General features: G+C 38.5%; 1 protein-coding gene across 1 annotated transcript in view; it reads right to left on the bottom strand.

Annotated features, from left to right (window-relative positions):
* Positions 1 to 13317: 13317 nt before the first annotated feature.
* The window catches only part of BVES (blood vessel epicardial substance), a 32170-nt gene continuing 22443 nt past the window's right edge, over positions 13318 to 23044 (bottom strand). Inside the window, exon 9 of the mRNA XM_011360710.2 lies at positions 13318 to 13913. Coding sequence (XP_011359012.1) covers positions 13789 to 13913 — 125 coding nt within the window. The 3' untranslated portion in view covers positions 13318 to 13788. The remainder of the gene's footprint in view (positions 13914 to 23044) is intronic.

Below are 23044 nucleotides of genomic sequence, written 5' to 3'. Positions count from 1 at the left end.
GAGAGACAGAAGGTTCTGGAAGATGACCTAAGTATAAAACTATGTACTTTCATGAAAGAACATGGGGGAAAGGACTTCTCACCACTTTTTTTTGTTTGTTTTCTTTTTTGGTTGCTTTCTAAGCAGCCATTGGTAGGAGAGTGGGGCGGGGTGCGGTGAACACAGGGACACTTAATTTTAGAATTCTAATGGAACTCCCTAGACCATCACTGAAAAGCTGGGGCTTAGGATAATCTGAATGTTTTATAACTGTTTAGAAATCCACAAGATATTTTGCTGGTTTGGAGAAACATCGTTTACCACATTCACCCTCTCCTCTACACTGGGGAAAAGAAGTTATAGTATTTAAATGATAGGAGAATTTGACAACTAAAATATAGGTGGTCCAATATGCTTCTGTGATTAATGTTTCTTTTCTTTTTCTTAATTAAAAAAAAAATGTAAGACCCATTCAGGATAAGAAGAAGCCCCAGAATCCTCTACACAAAGCACTGCATTTGCCCTATACCCCTGTTTGTGCCTCTTGTAGAAGCTTTCTGTAAGTGCCTTTATATGAAGCTTTTGCTTGGTAGGCTACTAAATCAAAAAATTACTTTTGTGACAATCTACCATTTTGTGACAGATCCTGCTCCTGTTTTCTTGTTATTTTCACAAAATTGATTTTTTTTCCTCTCAAAAACTCTATGGGTTCTATTGTCTGCTTTGCTTTCTAGAAACAATTGAAATTTAAAAGAAAGATTTTACTGTTACTTAAATATAACTTGTCATCTCAGTTTAGAAATCAGCATATGTTACCCTTTCTAATTCTCTCTCTCTCTCTCTCTCTCTCTCTCACACTCACACACACACACACACACACACACACACACACACACACACACGTATACACATTTTCTGAAGTGGTTTTTAGTACTCCGGAAAATGGTAAATGTTTCTGAGGCTGCATATCAGGCATGTTTCTTAACACAATATTTCCACTTAAAAATTTTCTTATCTGTAAGATACATTTATGTATTTTGGCTATAAAATTAGTCAAAGTTTATTGAAGATGTGAGCTATTTTTTGAAGGTCAAGGGCTTCAATTTCCATTTAATTTCTGAGCTGCTTCACACCTATAGCTATTTGCCCGTTCCAGTTTATAAAAATTCTTTAAAGTCTACTCCAACCTTTGGGTTTTTGCTCACACCTCAAATGACATGGTTCTACATTTTTGTCAAGAAAACTAGACTCACACTTAAATATTATAGTAGCAATAATGCTGCAAAATCAGAGTAGATGGAAAGAGAATTTCGAACTTAAGAATCAAACCATATTTACATTTGACTTGGTTCAAATAGATGTATTATTGACATGTGGTCCTTTCTTACTGCTTTTCTACATTTTCTTCTCTAAGTGTGGCCTCACTACTGGCATATCAGATATTTCAAATTTTATTTTATCACTTCTTTCATTTAGATCATCAGATCACATATTCGAGCCATTGCAGTTACCTCCACACTGGCTCTTCAAATGTTCTTATTTCTTCATGAAATTAATTCTGTACAAATAATTTTCATTAGTTAGTCCAGATATATTAGTTTAGCTAGTCCTGTGTTAAACTTGCTTCTGCCACTCACCCAAAGCAATCCGTTTAAAACAATAATAAAATCTAATTATAACCATAATAAGCTTTTTCATGATAGAAAAATTTGAAAATGCAAAGGAGGGGCTGAAATGTGAGAAGCTGTTGTTGAAGTATTCTGGAGATGTGCCAGGCTCACTGTTTCCTTGAGTTTGTATTTCTTTGTTAATACTGCACAGCATTAATGGGGAGACATATCAGATTACCAGGGCAATTTTAACAGAGTAAAATGTTTGGAAGGAGCCCTGGAATGTCATTTGGTCCATTATTCTACCTTCATCAAGGGTCACACCAGATCATTCCAGATTGTTATTCCCAAAACTTTCAGGAGAGTCAGCAAGTTCTATTAGAACCCCATCACCATGTCTAAATGTTCCAAAACAATCTCCAATCCCATCACAAAATAAAACAAAACAAATTAGCAATAAAACAAAAAACAAAACAAAACAAAACAAAAAACTGTGGGCCAAAGTCAGATTACTTAAGAGACACAAAGACACAGAGTTAATATGGAAACAATTGGAATTGAAGAGAAAGCTTTCACTGTTACTTAAACATAATGTGTTATCCTCAGTTTAAAAGCACCCTTAGTGCTTTTTTTATTTTTTTAATTAAAATTTCTTAATGGAACACTGTCCCAACTAAAATTTTTTTTAGGTCTCCCGTCAAATCTAACCTAAATAATATAACACAATATAAATAGCACTTCCTAATTTAGTACATTGTACAATAGGCCTTTGGAAGTGTAGAAATTCCTTATGGTTGAGATGAAAGTCTGATTTTTAAGAAACTGTAGAAGTGTGATTTAATGATTCTGTGATTAAAGACGATGTATGATGCATTTCAGTTGCTGCATGATATCACCAGAGGGCACTCTTCACTCGCTCTCTGAAACAATTTTACATCACCTCATAGCTGCTATTTGAATTTCTGTATATTTCATATGTTTGATGAACTTAGCCAAGGAGAATTTCTGCTTGGAAAAATATGTAATTATAAGAAATGACTTTATGGGATCTTATGCAGAAGACAGGCTGTCAATGTGGAGTCCGTGGGTATCAAAGGGATATTGATATCGGTAACGTCTAGGACAAAAATTTTTATCTCAGTATTTTTAGATCTTCTCGTAATAAGAAACTTCAAAACTGTGAACACCTATATTGCATTGCTACTCATACTTGCATTGGCTATAAAATTAGTCAAAGTCCCATAAATTTCTTATCCCTGTTTCAAGATATAAGAAATATAAGACTTTAAAAAAATTTTTTAGGGTTTTTTTCACTTAAAACTTTGATGTTCTTCTCACTTAGACATTTTAATAGGTCTATCCATGCTCCCATTATCTGAGAAAAAAACTATATCTTGTCAAAATGCTCATACTATCACACACACCCAGGTGTTCTGGGTTTGGGATTTGAAAGTGTCTACCTAGAAATAAGGACAAATTAAATAAATGTTACAAGCGAATTTCCAAATGTAATTTAGTGAAGAGGAATTGCTTTCATCTTAAGCTTCCATTTATGTGTTAATATAATAATAGCTTTCAATTTCATAGTGCTTTATAGTTTACATAGGCTTTGAAAATGGGTTCTTACAAAACCCTTTTAAAGATGTCAGATATTAATATTCCTATATTACGAAAGAATATACAATTGGGCTCAAGGAGGTGACATTAACTGCTCAGGTCACATAACTAGTCTTGGAGCTTGAAGAGACATCTCAGAATTCTGATTGTAATTATTCTTTTCCCCCAAATACCAGAATCAGGCTGTAAGCTTGTTTCTGACTCTGTTATATAAGAAGCTACAGAAAGCCAAAGAACATGACTGAGGGAGCTGAACAGATCAAAATCATTCACCAACAGTGGTCAAAAGGTACAAACTTCCATTAATAAAATAAGTGAGTCCTGGAGATCTAATGTACTGCTTGCTGTGTACTGCTATAGTTAATAATACTGTACTGCACATTTGAAAGTTGCTGAGAGAGTAGATCTTAAAAGTTCTCATCACAAGAAATTTGTAACCATATGTGGTGATGGTTGTTTACTAGACTTGTGGTGATTATTTCTCACTATATATGTATAAAAAAATCATTATGTTGTACACTTGAAAGTAATATGTTATTATTTGTCAATTATATCTCAATTGAAAAGTTCCAAAACCAAATATTGATATACACAGGAAAAAAAATCACGCCAACAAGACTATTTACACTTGCTTTAATCTGCATGTTTCCTTCTATGCCACCTGCTATTCACTCTTCAAACCCCACACTGACACTCCTGCTGCTTTATGTTTCCTAAAGCAGGAAGCAAAACTAGAAAAGTATTTGCCTGCAAAGTCTGCACCAGCTCACAGCTATACCCACATCACCTGGGATGCCTGTACAAGAGAAGGTTTCTGACCTTTTTCCAGACCACAGCATCTCAAACTTAACACATTTGAATCATCCTGGGGCCTTTTAAGAATCTTGATGCCCAGATAAATTACACTGGAATCTCTGGCTCCAATGTGCAGCTGGGGTTATGAATCATCGCTACAGGTGTATTGTGTTCCTGGATCCACATTTTAACTGGTTCCCTAAGTGACTCTTTTATTAAAAGTTTGAAAACTACTGGCCTATATATATAAATTGCTTTTAATTGAAAGCCATTGGACTGTGAATGAGATTAGCTGGGTAATAATTTTTCTTGAGTTCAATTTTCCCAGCCGTAGTCTCCTCGTAGGTTAATAAGAGCACTGGACTAATAATTAAAGGGACTTCAAAGTGTGGTCTCCTTAAATGGTAGTGTCAACATATCTGGGAACTTAGAAACCCAGAGTTAGGGCTCTATCCCAGATGTACTGAATCAAATCTCTGGGGGTGGGGCCCAGCAAGCTGTGTTTTGAGGAGGCTCAGGTGATTCTTCTGATGCCCACTCAAGTTTGAGAATTTCTGAACTAGTTGAAATACAGATTCTGTCTGCTCTGAAGTTCTATGTCCCTCCAAAATCTCAGTGAACACCATTTTGAAAGGGCTAGAAGGGGTTTTCCAGCAAGCTAACTGCTTTGAGGAGTACTTTTGAGAAACCCTTTAAATGGTGTAAAAGAAAACATTGGATACTTGGTGATAAAAAGACCTAAAATTTAGTTCTGGTACTGAGAATAAAGGTAACATGACTTCAAACCAACAGAGCATTTGTGAAGGACAGGGCAAAGATGGGACTGCCCCAGATAGGAAAGATAGCCAGAGGTGGGGCAGCTGGTGAGACTTTATGTAACACTCCAAATCATCTTCGACCAAAAAAAGAAAAAGTCCCGGAGCAAGGAGACACCATGTCAGACCTTAAAAAGTATGCAACTTAGAGTTATGGACATCGGAATTAGAAGAGTCCTCACCTGCTCTCACCTCATTTTACAGATGAAACCGAGGTCCAAACAGGTGATATCAACTGCCCAATGTCTCAGCATTCTTTTTTTTCTAGACATTGCTATTTATTAACGCAAGACAAAGGAAACACATGCAATGAGTTAATAGAACACTGTTCAGCCAGATTTTAAGTTTATAAATGTATATCTAGTCTAATTTCAAATACATAAAAAAAATTATGTATAATTACACAGTATTATAGTTTGAATTTGATACTGGTAAATATCTAGACAGAAAGTAAACAAAACAGCATTTAGGACTAAAAAATTATTCTCGTATCTTTACACTCTCTTCCTCTGGACAAATAACATGGCCTATCTATGTATAGCTTAACCAGAAATGTATGAATGATGAAGAAAAGGCCTATTGTGTATTTGGAGTACTGCAGCTTCTTGCTCCAAATATTCTTGCTTTTACATCAAAGCAAACAAAAAAATTCAAACACTTAGGCATAGATCATGTTGGAGTTTGAGGATGAGGTATTAACTCCTCATTGCTTTAGTCTAAAAGATTATGTCCAGCATTCTTTAGCACTCAAACCATGCCAGGAATACAAGTCTTACAGTCTCCTAAGGTTTTTAGAACTTCTCCCTTTCTCACACTTTCTGGGGTCTAGATGAATTTCTCTCCATCCTTCCTATTGTCAAAACTCACCCATTGAACATTCCACGCATCTCCATCCCACCTGCTCACAGCTCTCATCTGGTCACCGTGGGGAGATAAGCAAGAGTATTAGGTCAAAATAAGTGTCAAAAGTTGACTGCAGCTTAACATGTTCTTCTTTCTCATCACCTCATGGAGATCATCCTTTTTCCTAATGCCAATGTTTTCCACTCACTAGCCACCTTAGAGTGGTGCCTACAGCCTCCTTTCGCAGCCGAGTGCTTTCTGGGACCACTTATTGAAGAATTGGCTTCTCTCTCTGCCCCAGGCCAACATGTCCAGAGAGACCGCAGTCTGTGAGCGCTGGGCTCCTGTGCCTTCGACTATGTATGCTGTAAACAGAAGGGGCCTTGGTAACAGTTCTCTGCCCTGCCTGTCCCTCGGGTCCTGGCACTGACCCTCTGGCTCTTTACAAGGACCAGGGTTGCCAAGATGCCAGAACCTTAAGGATTTGACTTGGCAGCTGAAGGAAAAAGGGAAAAAGATTGAGAACTAACATTTACTGAGTGCCAACTATGTGTTGGGAAAAGTTTTGGTTACCACATGGGGACACTGTGGCTTTAAAAGTTTTAACAACTTGCCAAAGATCCCGTGCATCTGTCTGACCTCAAGCCACGTCCAAGGAGAAGGACTCCGCTTCCTTTTTCAGGTCAGTACTTTAGAGTTGCTTTGAGTCGAGAGGGAGGCCGAGGTAGACAACATAGATAAGAAATCTGTTTGGGGCAGCATGTAACTTGGCCCCTGCATTTTCACATGAACTGATAAATTATTTTAAAGGGGAACATCAGATTTTAATTTTTCTTTTTTCTAAAAAAACGCCCGCCTCTCTATGTAAATACATGTACAAAAAATATAAAGTATTATATTGTTATTCTTACTCATAATACATATCAATATTAATAAGAAGAGTAAACAGATGAGAACAACAAAAATAATGGGAAACACCTTGAAAAAGTTTGGCTATGTCTCCAAGATAGCAGAAGCTTTTTTAAGAGAAACTAATTCAGAGTAGATGAATCTCTGTAGTTCTGTTTTATGTGCAGTGTAGCCAGTGCACTGGAAGACTGATCCTGAGATTCATCCCTGTCTGAGCTCCTTGAAAGGGACATGTGTTTCATCTCAGTCAGTCTCTGCATAAATGGGATAATTATATGTAACCACTAAAAGACGTGAGCAGCTCTGTGTTTTTATCACATGCAGAAAAATATCAAGAAGTAAATGGCTATAATCATTTCTCACTCAAGGCTCCTTTCCTGTAAGAGCCATTTTATAGTTGTGAGACTTCCTTTACTCAGGTGTCAGGTAGTTTAGCTTAGTTTAAACCATATTTAGTTCTATTGGCCTGTCATGCAAGGAGTCAGAGAGGAAAACCCCAAGTCACGGTGCTTCCTTCTCCGGGGAGCAAGTCCAGTGATGCTAAGTAACCACAGTGTGACAAGCAGCTCTGTCAAGCAAATAGGAGTAGAAAAACAGAAAGGCTTAGCTGGAAACTGGAGAGAGGTGAATTCTTTCATGACAGAATGAAGAAGGAGCCTGGGTGATCTCAAAGGTCAATGTGGGATATCTTTGACTCTAGTAAATAGCAAGGAAATATTAATGTATTCTCTAACATACAGGATCCAGGAGTGTAGCAATCCAGAGGAATCTGGTATGACAATGTTGAAACTATGCAAATGGCCCTAAAGTGGAATGAGAAGAAGGCCTAAGAGTAGAATAAGAGCATGGTTGGAAAGAAATAGGTTTCTCAGAGTTGTAAGGTATAGCTAGGAAAGTGCCCAGGCCAACCATGCATTTGGGTCCTGGTTGCTCACTTGCTGGCCATGTGACCTTGAACCAGTCATTCATCCTCTCTGCACTTCCCTCCCATCTAAAACGGGGATGCTAATATCTGTCCTGCCACCTTCACAGCACTGCAGGGGGTTCAGCTACTGCGTGGGTAAGGATAAGGGCTTTGTCAAATACATCAGGGGACTTTGAGAACCTGAACGAATCTCTCTGCCATGGCTGTGGCACAGCATACTTACTACCTACCAGACACACTGTGGTTGTAAACCCAAGGCAGCAGAGGGGGAGGAATGAGGAAGAACTGACTTCAAAGAGGGTGCGACACTTTAACTGGGAGGTGTAGGAGTTAATCCTGGGGCACTGCTGGAGGGGGAGGCACCGGCATTTCAGGCAGAAGGGCTGGGTGATGAGCTCAGAGAATGGCAAATGGTCACCACCATGGCTGGGTGCAGGGGGAGGGGCGACTAGACATGGATAGCCTGGTAGCCCTGCTAAAAATGTGGGCTTTTCTCTGCAGGTAAGATGTCTTCTCAGAAGGTTTTCATCTTTGCAAATTTTCAGATTAATAGTAGCACAAAGGTTGACTGGAAAAGCCAAGGCTAGAGGTAGAGAAACAAGTTGGGTTCTGTTGCAGAAACCAATCACAGAGAGAATCACAGAGATCGGAAGTGGAGGCACACATAGAATGATGATATTTATTATTTTATTTTAAAATAATAAAAAAACTTATTACATGTTACTGTAAAGGACATTATTCTTTAAATAACTATTTTACCAAACTAAAAAAATATAGGATGAAGAGTAGCATTGTTTTATACTTTTTACAAATCTTTTAAAAGTTTGGCTTAATAGAAAACAGAGCTGGATTCTCACATCTGCTTCTGCATTGTTTTGGCTAAAGTTTACGAGGGAAATCTGACCTCACACAGATATATAGTTGAAAAAAAAAAAAAGACGTATTCTAATAGCCTTTAGAGATAATTGTGGATATTCCTGATACTACAACAAAACTCAACAAGTGATAGTTTCTTCATGGTTAGTTGCAATACGGAATCTGAAAACATACCAATGACTCTTTTCTGCTGTTACAGTGGTCTAGCTTGCACTAGACCATACGGTTTTGCAACTTTGCGCATTGGTTATTTAGAAAATACTGGCAGTGAGTTATACAGCTATCCAAATGTTAATACATTTCAAAATAAAAGAAAATAAAGTCACATTCATTCATTACATACACATATGCAAAAACACCTTATCGGAAAAATCTTTATGTATTGGGAAGCTATCAAGTTCACAGTGTCATCTTCAACTTAGAAATCTATATCTTCAGCCTAGACTCCCTTTACTGAGTTCCAGAGTTATTTATCTGACTGCCTACTTGACATCTCTCCACTATCCCAAAGGCTCCTCGAACTCAGCATGGAGAAGGTATACTCAGTCTTTCCACTCAAACCTGGTCCTCTACCATGTTCCTAGCTAGGGACTGACCAGTAGTAACTGGGGACAGAGATCTTTGACATGCCCCTCACCTTCAACACCACATCGCTCCCACAAATCCGTATAGCCAAGTATTGTCAATTTTACCATTTGGCGACTATAAACGCATCTGTCCATAGAAAACCCCCAAGTGGACATAGGTGAAAACTCTTAGGCCTCACGGCACAGGCTTAGGTAAGAAGAAGCTGCCCCAAAGCTGGCTCAGCAAGAAGTTCAAGGCTCAGAACTTGGACTTCAGACTTAGGTGACATGGTTTATTGAGCGACAGAATTCCTTTCATGGTAGTATAGGATGCTCCTTCCATTTGGGTCTAGCCTTGGGGCTGATTGGAGTAGGTTTATGTGGTGCCAATGACCTGCTACTAAGAGCTAAGGGATGGGCTCTCAATCTCCCATTTCAAGGCCCAGGATAGATGAAGGAAGAAATGTGGGTTTTTCCAAGAATAGAAAGATCGGTCCCTCATGCCTACCACAGAATAGACCCAGGGGAGACTTTTGGCCCCTTTCATGTGACTCCGTGTGTTGTTGAACCTTATGAAACTAGAAAGGAATGTTAAAATAAGGTGGACTACAAAGTTAAGATCTATATCCCCACAGTGAAACTCTGAAGGCTTCTCAATCGCTGCTTCCAGTCAACATTGTGTACACTGCTTTGTAGCTTTCCCTCTTCATGGCCAAAGGCAGCCAAGATGGCAGACCTTTGGAAATAAGTGGAGCTGACCCAAGAGCACCCCTTCTGCAGGTCTGCTCAGACTACCTAAACCAGAGCAATTCCCATAACCTCTGAAGTTAATTGAACCAATCCTAGCCTTTAGGCACGGAGTTAGAGCAAACAACTACAGTAGGTCCTCAAATAACATCGCCTTGTTATAACGTTGATCAGATGTGTAGGAATTTAACTCTCGTTTCTATCAATCAGACTTCGGTAAAATTGGTTTCATCATGCCACTTCTCAAAGTCACAGAATGTATTGACAATGTTAAGTGAAGACTCACTGTATATGTAAGAGGAATGAAATAAAAAATACGCATATTTTCTAAGTAAGAAATTTATTTGATTAAATGGCAATATATGAAGATATTTTAAACTATAAGGCTCTATTCAGGCAAAATGTAAATATATCAAAAAGTAAATTTTATCAATGTAGATGGTACCTAAAAACAGAAAGAATGAGTTTCCTATAAATAATATGCCTGTATAAAGCATTCATAAAACCCTTATGTACTTTAAAATTGGGTTGCAGCTATAACATAAAAAAATGTAAATAGTACTTAAAGGCTATAACATAAAAAAATGTAAATAGTACTTAAAGGCAGGTTTCTTAAATGGCACTTACAATATGTCATTCTACACAAGGTATTTTCAGGTTCTGTGACAATCAAAGCATGGCTACCCTGTGAGAAAATGTGTCGCCTGAACAGAACCGAAGCCATACTGATGCCCCAAACTCAAGCTCCCTATACTGTATCCTATCCTTTCAAGTCCTCAGGAATTTAGATTGAGTAGGTGAGAATTTCTAGTCGCTTTAGTTGGGGATGATTAGAAAAAGATTGGGAAACCAGGGATGGAAACAGGGAAGGAAGGGGAAACTGAGTCATGGTAAGATTAGAGGTTTCTGTAGAGCAGCTTTAGAAAGAACCGAGGAAATGAAAATAGATGGAAAAAAAATTTCAGTGACTGCTTGGAGCCGTGCCCAACGGTCTGCAAGGAGGAGAGCACCGGGCCCCAAAGGTTAGGACTGACCTGCACATGCCAGTGCTCAGCCAGATGCCACCATACAATAGCATGAAAATCTTCAATGGAGGGTGGAGTCATTACCTAGGGGCACCAGGGACAAGGCAGTGTGTAGGTTACCTCAATTTTCCCCAAAAGTTTTTCCAGAATCCAAGTGACTCTGTTTTGAAGCCATGATAAGGCCTCAAAGGCAGGAATCAGCAGTTTCAAGATGCAAAACTGGAAATGCTTCAAACGCGTGGAAGGAGAAGCAGACAGGAAGAAGGTGATGTGTCCCAGTGCTCACCATGGCAGCAAAGCACAAAGGTGTCTAGTGATTAAAGTGATTGAACCATAGGGAGATACAGAAAAGATCTCAGAAAGCAAAGGATGATAACTATAAAATAATTATATAGCACCCATTATTACCAATTTAAGATATATATATAAACATCATTGAGGATCTATCTAGTGTCTGTGCTATTATTCTATAAATATAAATATTTATGAGGGCTTTCAAAATATTTCAAATGATACATACATTGGTATAAATGTTCCACTCCAGATTCATACCATAGACTTGATGTGACATTTAAACATAGATTTTGGGTTATTTATAGAATAATTTTTGCAGACCATTTTCTGAACCTTGGTCACATAGTTAAGTGAATGCCAAAAAACATTTAATTGGTGACTTTGGCAGCAAACATGTTTTTTGTCTATGTATTTATGCCTTATACAAAGATATGCTTGTTCAGTTGTATAAATGAATTTAAAATCATCCAGGGGAGATTCTACACTTAAAACTCTTGTTTTCTTATGTGCTTCTTTCCTATCAAGTCTATGTGGGAGGGCTACTAAAAGGCTTGTGGCTCTTTTTCTCTGAGTCTCATTGTCTTCTTTAGAGGTCTTATTTAAAAATAGTTTCATGTTTCCCATTCAAGCTAAGTGACTCTTTTAAGAATCCTAATCTTGAGATTATAATCTTCTTATCAATGACACTGATGCTTGTGCATGCACACACATACTCATGTATTTTAATAAAAGCAGTAATGACTTTGTATCATTAATTTTAGTAGTGTGCTTTTTAAAGTGGTTATTCCCAGCACTACAGAAAATAACCTTCAAACACATCCGGGTTGATCATTAGAGATGACCTTCTCCACTGTCTGAAGTCGACAAAGTGAGACAAACCTGAAGATGGGTCAGAGTAAGGAAATCCCAAGGTTCTGTGTACCCACAGAACATTAAAAATGTGGCCTCAGCAGAATCTGAAATTACTTTCTGCTTAGGGAAGGATGTAATATCTAATTACTCTACAGAGTGATTTTGTAAATTATTCTTATGCATATGTAAACTAAATGGGCTACGTGACCTTCCAATAGCTAAAGAAAAGCAGTATTAACACCATTGCCTTATAGTTATACATGGGCTCTCAGGCACAGAAAGAGATAGTTAAACCTACTACATCTTTACAATCTTAAATCCAAGGCTAAGTCATTCAACTTTGCATCATTTCCCAAAAATAAATTTCTAATGCAGCATACTGAAGAGACCGCTACAGCAGCAAAATGAAATCAGCCTCTCTACTGTAATGTTAATAAGCCAACATACGATAAAGATGTTAGAAGCTGGATTCCCAGTTTGTGGAAATTTTCTCAGTGAGTTATCTAGCATGTAAACTTAACACAAGTGAAATTACTAAAATAATTAGCTTTAAAAAAGATTTAGTAAATTGAGGTGGCCCTAGAGTAGCTTATTTACCTTCCCTAACAGATATCACCAGAGATGCTGCTTTTGGCTCAGCACACCTGAAAATATTTTCATTTGGAACTTTTCTTAGCTATTTAATGTAACAGGGGACGTACTCAAAGTTGGTTCTAGTGGATGAAACAAAATAAACATCAGTGGGTATGATGCAGCACAGCTGATCAACAGGCTTCACCTAACTCAGTGCCACAGCCACACTGACTGACCGATGATTTAAGCAAATGTCTCATTTCCCATCAGTTGACTACCACTGTTTCCTAAAACATGACTTTAGTACAAAGGAGAGATCTGGAATCAAGGCTCTCACAGCAATCTGGGTTGGGTGTCCATGGATGGCCTGTGGAACTGTCTACTTGCCACAGCTGTGTTCACATTCACAGCTCTGACACTGATCTTAAAGGGACATCTATGGCTCTGGAGGAACAATCTGAACCTTAAGAATACTGACAAAAGTATGAAGCTGCCCTGTCAGTCACCGCATTCTGTGACACTTGCTTGGCCACTTGACCCTGCTATCTTCCCTACCGCAAGTAAAGTATTTCCCACACCAGGATGTGTGGGACAAGATGGCTCCAAACTACAGGTAAGTGAATTCAGCTGAAGGCTGACACGGAGCTCAGAACTGCTTCCATCTGTTATCGTTCCAGCTTTAGGTTTCAGACCAGTTTATAAATAGCATAATATAAGGGCAATATGAGAAAAGTCTGATGAGTTTTTTTCATTATCAAGCTATTTATACCATGTCTAAATAAGTAAGGCGATCAAGTAGAGTAATGTGTCTGGCCTGGGAGAGAAACAAACACCAGTCGAATCACGTCTTCCTTTAAAATTTTCCATCCAAGAACTCGATTGAACAAAGCCTGAGATTCCCTGCTTTTTAATGTTACTTCAACTTCAAATTCAAACTTAATGTTATCTGTTAAAACTATCGAATGGACAGCGCCATTACCATTTAGAGAAAAAACTGTCTGTAAGGAAGATGAACTACAACTTGGAAAAATAAGTAAAAAGGCATTTGCATTGACACAACGCTAAGACTTCTTAAAGTTAAAATGATAGTGTATCTAGATAATACTGTGAAAATAAATATCTCAAAATAGAACTAGGTTTAGTCAGAAGGCTCAGTAAAACAACTACTTAAAAAGCTGGCTAATAAGAAGGAAAGCTAAAATAACCTTCCTATTTTTTAATCTTCCTCACTTTCTGGTCCTCAGACTGTACCAGTCTGGATGTTCTAAAGCAGACTAATCTAAAAGCAGTGAAAAAGTGCTGGTATTTTTCAGGATCTCTTCAAGACAATTTTCATCTTGGTAACTGGACTCTTCTCTGTGATCAAGGCAACTGATGGACTTTAAATGTTTTTGAAGACATGGGTTCAAAGACCTCATCATCATCTTCCACCCCTTCTTCTATTGGTTTCATCTTGGCAGAGGCTCGCTGGTGTGGGGATGACACATCTGTCAAAGACACGGAAAAGAAAACCACTTAAGATACATCCTGTCCTGATGCTGGCATGATGTAACAATTATAAACTCTAACTGGAAAATAAAACTTCCTGGGAGCTATAGTATTTCTGGGGAAATGCCACTACCGACAGCCACATCATCCAACATAAAAAGATCCTAATTATGGACTCTGGTATAGCTTACGCGTTTGTTGAACATACATAGAAATTGTCCACTTTCAAACATTTATAGTTAATTAAAATACTGAGTTCCTTGAAAGACAACTACTAACATATACTGTAGAAAATAAACCTGTATTAAAATGGTTCAAGAACATAATTCTGTCACAGAGCACAGCAAGGTAGAATCCTCCTAGGCAAGTTCTTTTTATCCTTTTTCACTCAGGTGACATCGAACATACCAAACACGACCTCTAATTTGCGTGTCTACTCAAATGGCAGTGAACACTATCTTTGTGACGTTGGGCAAGTTACTTCACTTCTCTGTGCCTTGATTTCCCTTTCTGTAAAACAGGAATAATAATAATAATAATAATAATAATAATAATACCATCTACTTCATATGGCTGTTAGGAGGAAGAAATGTCTAATATTTGTAAAGTTTTCACTTAGATCAGTGTGTGGGGTATAATAAACATTTTGTAAATGTCTGTTAGTTAATAAAATGAGTGTATTAATATGAGCTTTGGAGGGCAATGGGGCAGAATGAGTTGAAAGCCATATGATTTTACTCACACGTGGGATATAAAACTGAAAGTGACAAAGAAACATGACAAATAGAGACTCATGGACACAGACTATGGATTTGTGGTTACCACAGGGAATGGGCGTAGATAGGAGTAAAAGGGGTCAAGTATTTGGTGACGAAAGGAAATCTAACTTTGGGTGGTGAATACACAGTGCAATGTATATGCGACATGCTGTTGAATTGTACACTTGAAATTCATTTGACTTCATTAATCAATGTCACCCCCAATAACTTTTTATTAAAAATAAATAAATAATTAAGCACTTAAAAAGAAAACGTTAAAATTCATCATCGTCCACAGGGATGGTAAATAAAGGAAATGGAACTAGTGCTCAAATAGGGGTTTGTGTTTCTCATTCTAAACTGCCCTGAGAGTAGCATAATTGTCTTTTTTTAAAAAATAATAGCCACGATTTCCATCACTTCTAGCCTCAAGTTATGATCGAGTCTCATGAAATATTAACTTAAGATGAGTATTTGTAATCAGATGAAACCCTCAGAACAAACAAGACGGCATGTCTAAGAGCATTAAAACAAATCAATAATGTAGAACATTCAGACATAACTGTATAACACACATAACAGAAATACATCCAGTTTATTTTGACGGGGGAAGTGAGACTAATTGATCTCTAGTTTTTAAGCCCATTTATCAACCAAGCGTGACATTCTACAGTATCCTGAGGCTGCTATCCATCTGACCCTTTGACTACTTCACTAATCACTGCATTTTTCCATTGAAAGAGAATTAAAAGAGGACCCAAAACAATTGGAAATGACCTAGTGAAAACTTTCTAAGAACTTTCAGCTTCTCTGTGAAAGAACTTGGGAAAGGAAGAGCTGTGGTGGTTACTATATAACATTAAAATATAGTAAGGCAAGAGCCATCACAGTCCTGGGATGACATCAGGGGTCTCCAGGCTGGGCCTCCTTCCCATCCAGTGCAAGCTCTCGTAAACTCGGTTTCCCAAATCCAACCTACCCTTTCCCTCCTCCTCTTGCTTTTGTCTCCACTTGGAATAGTCTCTCCCCCCCTCTCCCTCACCCACGAAATTCCTATTCATTCCTCAAAGTGGAGTTCAAACCCCACCTCCTTCATTTGTCATCGTTCCTAATTCCTCCTGTCGGGAGATTCGATTCTCCTCTAACCTATAGTCCTAACACTTCTGTATCATATCATGGTGACAAGTACTTGCATCTCTCTCTTATTGGAAAACAAGTATATCGAGGGCTGTAACCACAGCCTCCTCTGTCCTGCAGCCTCTCGGAAGTACCCCATACATGGCCAGGTCCCTGATAATTACTTACTACATGAAAAAAAAGCTCTCCTCTGAAACTCTGCACGGAGCCTTCAGAAAGCTGATCCTGAGGACTTGGGAAAGACACATGGCCATCACATTTAATCTCTGATGGGTCAAGCCCCCACCCTATCAGTGGGGTAGCACCAGCATACAAGTGCAGGCTGGTCTTGGATTACAGTAAGCCCTCTCTATAAAAAGAAACTGTTAACACGATATTCTATGTCACATCCTGAGGGAAATCACTTCACATAACTAATTCGACAGTGTTCACAGCAAAGTGTTCCGTCCCCTCAAGTAATTGTCCATAAAGTTTGTCAATACCATCACGGACTACAAAGTTTTCATCCAATCAACAAAAAGAATCTCCAAGTGACTGCAAAGGGCTGGGTTAAATGTTGGGGAAGTAAAAATGAATTGAACATAGTCTCTGGCTGTATCTTATTTTATTTGTCAGGTACTCAACATGCTTTTTTCACAGTAACCTCATCCATACAATCATTTCTACTTTGTATTCAGAAGCTAAAGCAAAAACAACCTGGCCAACCTGTGAAAGCAAACAGTGGAAGAACTGCTATGGATGAATGCCTTTCTCACCAGGGAGTGAACCACTTTGTAACATATTCTCACGTGATAAATCAGGTGGCCCTAACAGCCCAGCAAGATTGGATTTTTCTGCTAAACTTCTTTTCCCATGGAGAACACTAGATGCACTTTCATTTCAGTCTTTGTGGCTGGGTTAGAACCCATGACTCTCCTAGGTCCCAGTTCCCACAACGGCAGTGCCTGTTGCTCTTCCCCTACTCCCGCAGATGCACTGGAAGACAGCAGGAACTCAACCTGATCTGTGACTGCCAGAAGCTACCCAGGACCAGTTGGCTGCCTGACCCCTCGTTAGGAATCACAGCCGTAGAGTGCCCACACTTTGTACCAACCTCAGTTAGCCTGGGGCTCCTGTACCACCGAGGGCCAAGTATGACATTGACCTGGGGCTACCTGGCAATCTGCCTCTGTCAAGGTAGGAAGAAAGGCAGGCTTCCGAAAGCAAGGAGCGTACCTGGCCCTAGACCCAGTGTTCTCCAGCCTCAGCAGGGGACTTGCTGGTTCAGTGAAGTCTCAGAGGCCATCACTACACTGCTAGAAGTCATTACTTTGCACACTAATAAATCCAAACCCAATTTGGAGTGTGCATAAAAAAAGAGACAGAGACAGAGACAGAGACAGAGACAGAGAATATGAATATTCTGCTTCACGGGAACTATCTTACATTTCACAGGTTGAACATAAATAAATTCTTTCTACAAGTTTGCCTGGTTTTTCATTAATTTTATGCACTGATGCATCATCAGAAATTTGCCCAGAAGGCTCAATATCTTACATGTGAGAGTGTGAGGAGAGGGGAAGAAATTGAGCTTATCTTTAGTTAAGTGCTTTTCGAATTACTTTGACCTTCAAGGACGTTATTATGAGGTTCATGACTTCTGTATGTTTTACTTTTCATTTATTCTAAATTCTAGAAAAGCAAATAATTTCATTTCCATTAATTTTCCAGAAAACTGATTTTTATCCTTCTTCTATTAAAACCACTTTACAGTTGACAGAAGTGCTTAACTATATCTTATAATCAAAAAGAGATAATTAGCATTATATTTTGCTATTTAGCTATAATCACCTTCCAATTGGCTTGTGCTGCCAATTAACAGAGTTTGCCACAAAAGTATGTAAAACAAACAGTCTCAGACCAAACTGCAATCCAGACTTATCTGGTATGAAATTGTTAAACTGTTACGTCAAGAGTTACTGCTGCTTGGAAGATGTTTCATATTATACCAGCTAGGGAAATAATCTTCTGTCCAAAAGACTTACATGTCCCTTCCTTGGACACCAATGCACCGAGAAGGTACAGCCAGCGGGGCAGAATTGCTGTGAGCTGTACCCCACATTCCCAATGTGTTCAGGTAAGAAAGAGAACTGTAGCACTAGGCAGCAACTCGGAGGATAAGAAAGAAAAACTCAAACTCAAAAACATGGTCTTGAGCAAACGTAGAAGAATGAGACTTGGAAAAGAGCCCTGAAGCCAACAGTGGACACCTCCATGAGCGCCAGAGCATGGGGAATGACAACACTGTGGACACCCAACACCCACAGGAGGATTTGGGTCCAGGAAGCAGCTTTTCCTCAGCAGACCTGTTCAGGCAGCGGCCAGTGCTGGATCCTAGTTGAAGGGGACAGGACCTTGGTAGTAAGACCCACCGGGCATCCTAGAAGGTCCTTTGCAAAATGTGAGCTGGTCATGGACCTCCATGGAGGATGGGCTCAGGCTGTTCCCCCAGACCTTTTTCTGTCTTCCTAAAGTCCTGAAGAACCACAGGAAGTCTTTTTATATGCAGACCAGGGAGAGCTTATATAATAGCCAAAATTCTGGTATTACACAGTAAAAAATTAGGTAAGAGAAATTACCTTTGACAGAATTCTGTTCTTAGTAGCCTTATTTCTAGTTCAGTGTGCTTCTAATCATGAGGGCCCAAGAGCCTCTCCTAGCAAATCAATGTAAACAGACATATCTGTTGTTCTTAAATCCAGAGTGAAGGTCAGTATGTTCCAGAGAATAAATGACATCGAGCTTGATCTTTAGATAAATGCAGTACCATGATATGAAGTTTGTCAAGTGAATTTTCTCTTTGGTCAGAAACACTAAAAAGGAATTGCACTTTTGAAAATTATCCAATATAATGTGAGAGGTTTTTTTCCATCTTCTCTGTTAACTTTGATGACATTTTCGTCATTCCTTTCAAGGTGTTCTTATTTTTATTATGTTGAACCATATGGTCAACTGCTTTAGCAAGAAATTAAAACCTTTCAGGGGGTTAGAATTTTAATTAGATTATACAATATTTGATGAATGGGGATGGAGAAGGATTTAGTGGCTTCTTTGCCAGAAAGGATTATCATCCCTTTTCCTGCCTTCGACTATTTATATAATAATTTTTTTTAAATCAAAGAATCTGAGTTTGGATTGAAGCTGTCTGAACAATTATGCTGAAGGGTAGGTATGGCCTTTGTACTTCATTTCTCTCACAGGGACTCAGCATCAGCAGCAAGGGACTCAAGCAAAGAAATGTACACATTAGGGGAAATGAGGAGGTTGGAAGAAGTTAGTGGCTCCCGTGAAGGGATTTTCTCTGGCCTGAGAAGTCATCCTCAGTGCAATTCCTGACTACTCACGTGGGTGGTCAGGGCCCTGAGCTGCACGGCAACAGGTGTGAGCAGCCAAGCAACAATAAGAGTCCTGTAGCCTCTTCCAGCCCCAGAGATGAAGCTATAGGGTTGTGGAGACAGCAGACAAATTGAGGAGAACAGGGAAGGCAGCTCTAGGATGGCAGCTGTGCAACAGACCAAGAGAATTACCAGTCCAGGGTGAGGTGGGAGGATGGGAGACTGTGAGAAAGGTCTGAGAGAAAGGGAACACAGAATCGATGAACCGATTGAGTGAAGATATAAGACAAAAAATGCAAAGGAGAAAGAAAGGCAACTAGAGATACCCATAAAAAACAAAAAACAGTATGAAAAGGCATGATTCAAATATGAAACAATCACTCAGAGATTTTAAAAAGAAATGAAAGGAATTTCATATAAAGGAATGAATAAGAAGCTGGAAGATACTGGGGATATAGTGAATACGATGGTTTCAACAAGCATGGCAATAAAAAAAGTTAGAGGAAAAAAGGAGGATCGAATAAACCGTGGCATGATTTTTATGTTGTGTACAAAAGCAGAATCCATTTGTACTTGATATTAGGAACAGTCTCCTTGAGTACAACAGGAACCATGACATTGAAACCAAAAAGAAACGTAGTCACAGCCCACTATTTGCTTTGAATAAAGCATAATAATGTCAGCATTGTTTATTTGCTTTAAACTTTGCAAAACGACTTATAGACAATGCAAGGAAGACCTAATTGCAGTTACTAAAGAGAACAAAGCATTTAATATCACTGAATTGTACACTTAAAAATGGTTAAGATGGTAAATTTTATTATGTGTATGTTATCACATTTAAAAAAATGGAAAAAAAGAAGAGAGAATAGAATGTATATGCTATCAACCTTGACTGTTTAAAAGTTAAAGAGGAGGCCCACAACAGTTTGAAGGTAGACAGGGGGAAAGAATAAGAAAGGGTAGTGATGCTAAAGTCCTTTAAAAATGCTTCAGAGGAAAAAAAAGAAATGGAGGCGCAGTGTGTTATTTAATATAACAAAGGTAAACAATGAAAGAATAAAAACTAGTGATGTCACCATACTGAGCAGAAGGGGCGTGAGAAGTTAAAAGTGAGTTAGGAGGATGGAAGGTTAGTAGATATAGGCTTATTGGCTAAAGCAATAAATAACAGCATATTACTTAGCATTTTGGACAAAAATTGTTCCAACATGATTGCTCCTAGAGAGCAATTAGGTTGAAGGAGAGTCAATTCTTTTCATTGAAAGATTTTTTTCATTTTTTGAACTTGATCATTTTTAAACTTTTTGATTAAAATATATAAAATGTGTAACTGTATAAAATCCCTTTAAAGTCATTTGACAGATGAGAAAATGGTGTGTGAGGATAGAGATCATCGAATGAATCAGTGAGGGCAGGGGTTCTGGGGACAGAGAGCACAGGCCCTACTGGCTGGGGGATAAAGACCCAGAGTAGATTAAATGTCCTATTCTGAAACCCTAAAAGGGGAGAAGGCAGCACTTACCTCAGTGGATGGTTGTGAAGCTTGATTAAATGAGAACTTGCATGAAGTGGTCAGGGTGTGTCTGCTGCTACAGCAGTGGTGGAACATACCCAAACAAGTTTACACCCACTTGTGGATGTGGATGTTTGAAAGGGAAAAAGCAAAGCAAGAACTTGGGAGTAATTCAACATTTCTTTGGTTTAGGCTAGCTGAGTGGCCTCGACCAGGTTAGTCAACCTCCCTAAGTTGGACTCTATTCACCTACAAAGGGGGGGTACTGCTTTTCATGAGTCATGCTGGTGGGTCTGAGAACTGCTCATGGGCTCTACATCCTTATTCTTGCTGCCTGATCACATCCTTTCTGCACCTCGCCGTAGAGTTCATGTCAAGTTTGTTTATGAGTCTACAGTTGTTCACGGGAAGAATGAAACAAATTGAGTTGAGCAGATTATTTTACAAAACCAGCCTTGAAACTAAGAATGCTGATTGGCTTTTCGTATGTTTCCAGGTAAATAAGTAGATGAGATTGTTGCAAGAAGCTCATTATGTCAGATATATTGTTAGTGTTTGCCGACAAGAATACTAACCGGATGCAAGCTAACTTGCCTTAAAGCATATTTGTGCAACTAGGTCATATAAAATTAATAGATTGTCCAGAGCACCATCCTGACACTAATAACAAAAAATACTTGAAAATATTTTTTGTCAGTAAGCATCATCTCTCTAAATATTTCATAGTGTCTTTAAAGATCATAACTTCATTATAATTTCTGAAAACACAGATGTTTAAACTAACAAAATCTTTTAAAGATGAGTTCCAACTGACTGTATTGCCTACATTGCCTCAGTTGATTTTAAAAAACCAACCAACCAACCAACCAACCAACCAACCAACCAACCAACCAGTTATTTAACTCCAATTAACAAAAATGAAGTTGCCATGACAATGGCTGTGTTCAGCACCACTTATCAATGATGGAACTACAAAGTATAATCAATCTGTGTGTGTGCGTGTGTGTGTATGTGCACGCACGCATGTGTCTTTATACACTACATGTTGGGAGCTACACCTTATAAGGAAGAGAAGACAACAATGAGATGACAAGGCACCCTGATAAGCACCTTGGTCCAGAAGCAGAGAGAAGAAAGCTTATATCCATATGAGGGCATTACATTCTCACATGTTCTGAATATCTTGTCCCTTTTTGTTCTCCTGTCACACAATACCACTTCCAACCATGAAACTCAAGTAAATGAAGCAAGCAAAATTAGTTAAATTAATTGGATTATGAGCTACTGAATAAACAGATAGGAATCACTTTTTTCTCAGGCTATCTTGCTACTTCACCTTTTAATAATTTGATGTGGAATACAGAATCTTTGTAGTAAAGAGTAGGGATCTTCCTCTGGACTTCAATCATGTGACATGTAAAAACAGCACAACATTTAGAAATAGAACCAGCAAAAATTTCATTGAAATAGTTCACTTTGTTTCTCTTTACCTTTTTCTGAACTGCATTTCTGTTAAACTGAACATACTCTGTACAACATTATGAAATATGTTTGTGGTGTTATATCCCATACTGGTCAAGATCTTTAAGACAGTGCCTTCACCAGAACTACCTACCTACCTACCAGTAGACAGGAAATACAAGAAACATCTTAATTACCACCAGGAGGATGGCAATCAACAAAAATCCAGAATGTAGGGAATTTTACAGACTCACTACTCAAAAGTGTAGTGCAGGTCCCGGCCACATTAGCATCACCTGGGTATCTATTTAACAGGTGGACTCTCAGGCCCCACCCCAGTGTGCATCAGAATCTTTAATAAGATTGCCAACTGATTTATATGCACATTTATGTTTAAGAACCAGTGTTCTACAGTACAAACAAAACAAAACTGAGACACACACAGAGAGGCAGAAACACACACAGAGAGGCAGAGAAAGGCCAAAGGGGAGCCCAAAGATTAAAAGACTTTGAAGATGTGTCAACCAAACCAATGGGTACATGCTGATCTTCATTTGAAAAATAATTATGAAAAGCGTTCACATACATTTTAATGTTCAAATCTATTTCTATATTTGAGTTAATGACTAGATGGAATAATGTAAGTTTTTTTTAAGTTGTTTAGTTAGGAAAATATATCAATTTAATTTTTAGAGAGTAGCATTGCTCGTAATTCTGTAAGTACATATGAGAGAAAAGCGAACCAAAAACTAAATGACTGGAGAATTTTAAATGATCCTACATAGAACCCTCATACAAAGAGTAAGGCAAAATTTCACTGAAATGTAAATTAACCAGTCTATAGAAACCTATTTGCAGCACTGCTTGGTCATAATGAAGAATTG

Source organism: Pteropus vampyrus, unplaced genomic scaffold (assembly GCF_000151845.1).
Source record: "Pteropus vampyrus isolate Shadow unplaced genomic scaffold, Pvam_2.0 Scaffold58, whole genome shotgun sequence".
Lineage (NCBI taxonomy): Eukaryota > Metazoa > Chordata > Mammalia > Chiroptera > Pteropodidae > Pteropus > Pteropus vampyrus.
The sequence above is the reverse complement of the archived record's forward strand: the minus strand, read 5'-3'. Positions and strand labels throughout refer to the sequence as shown.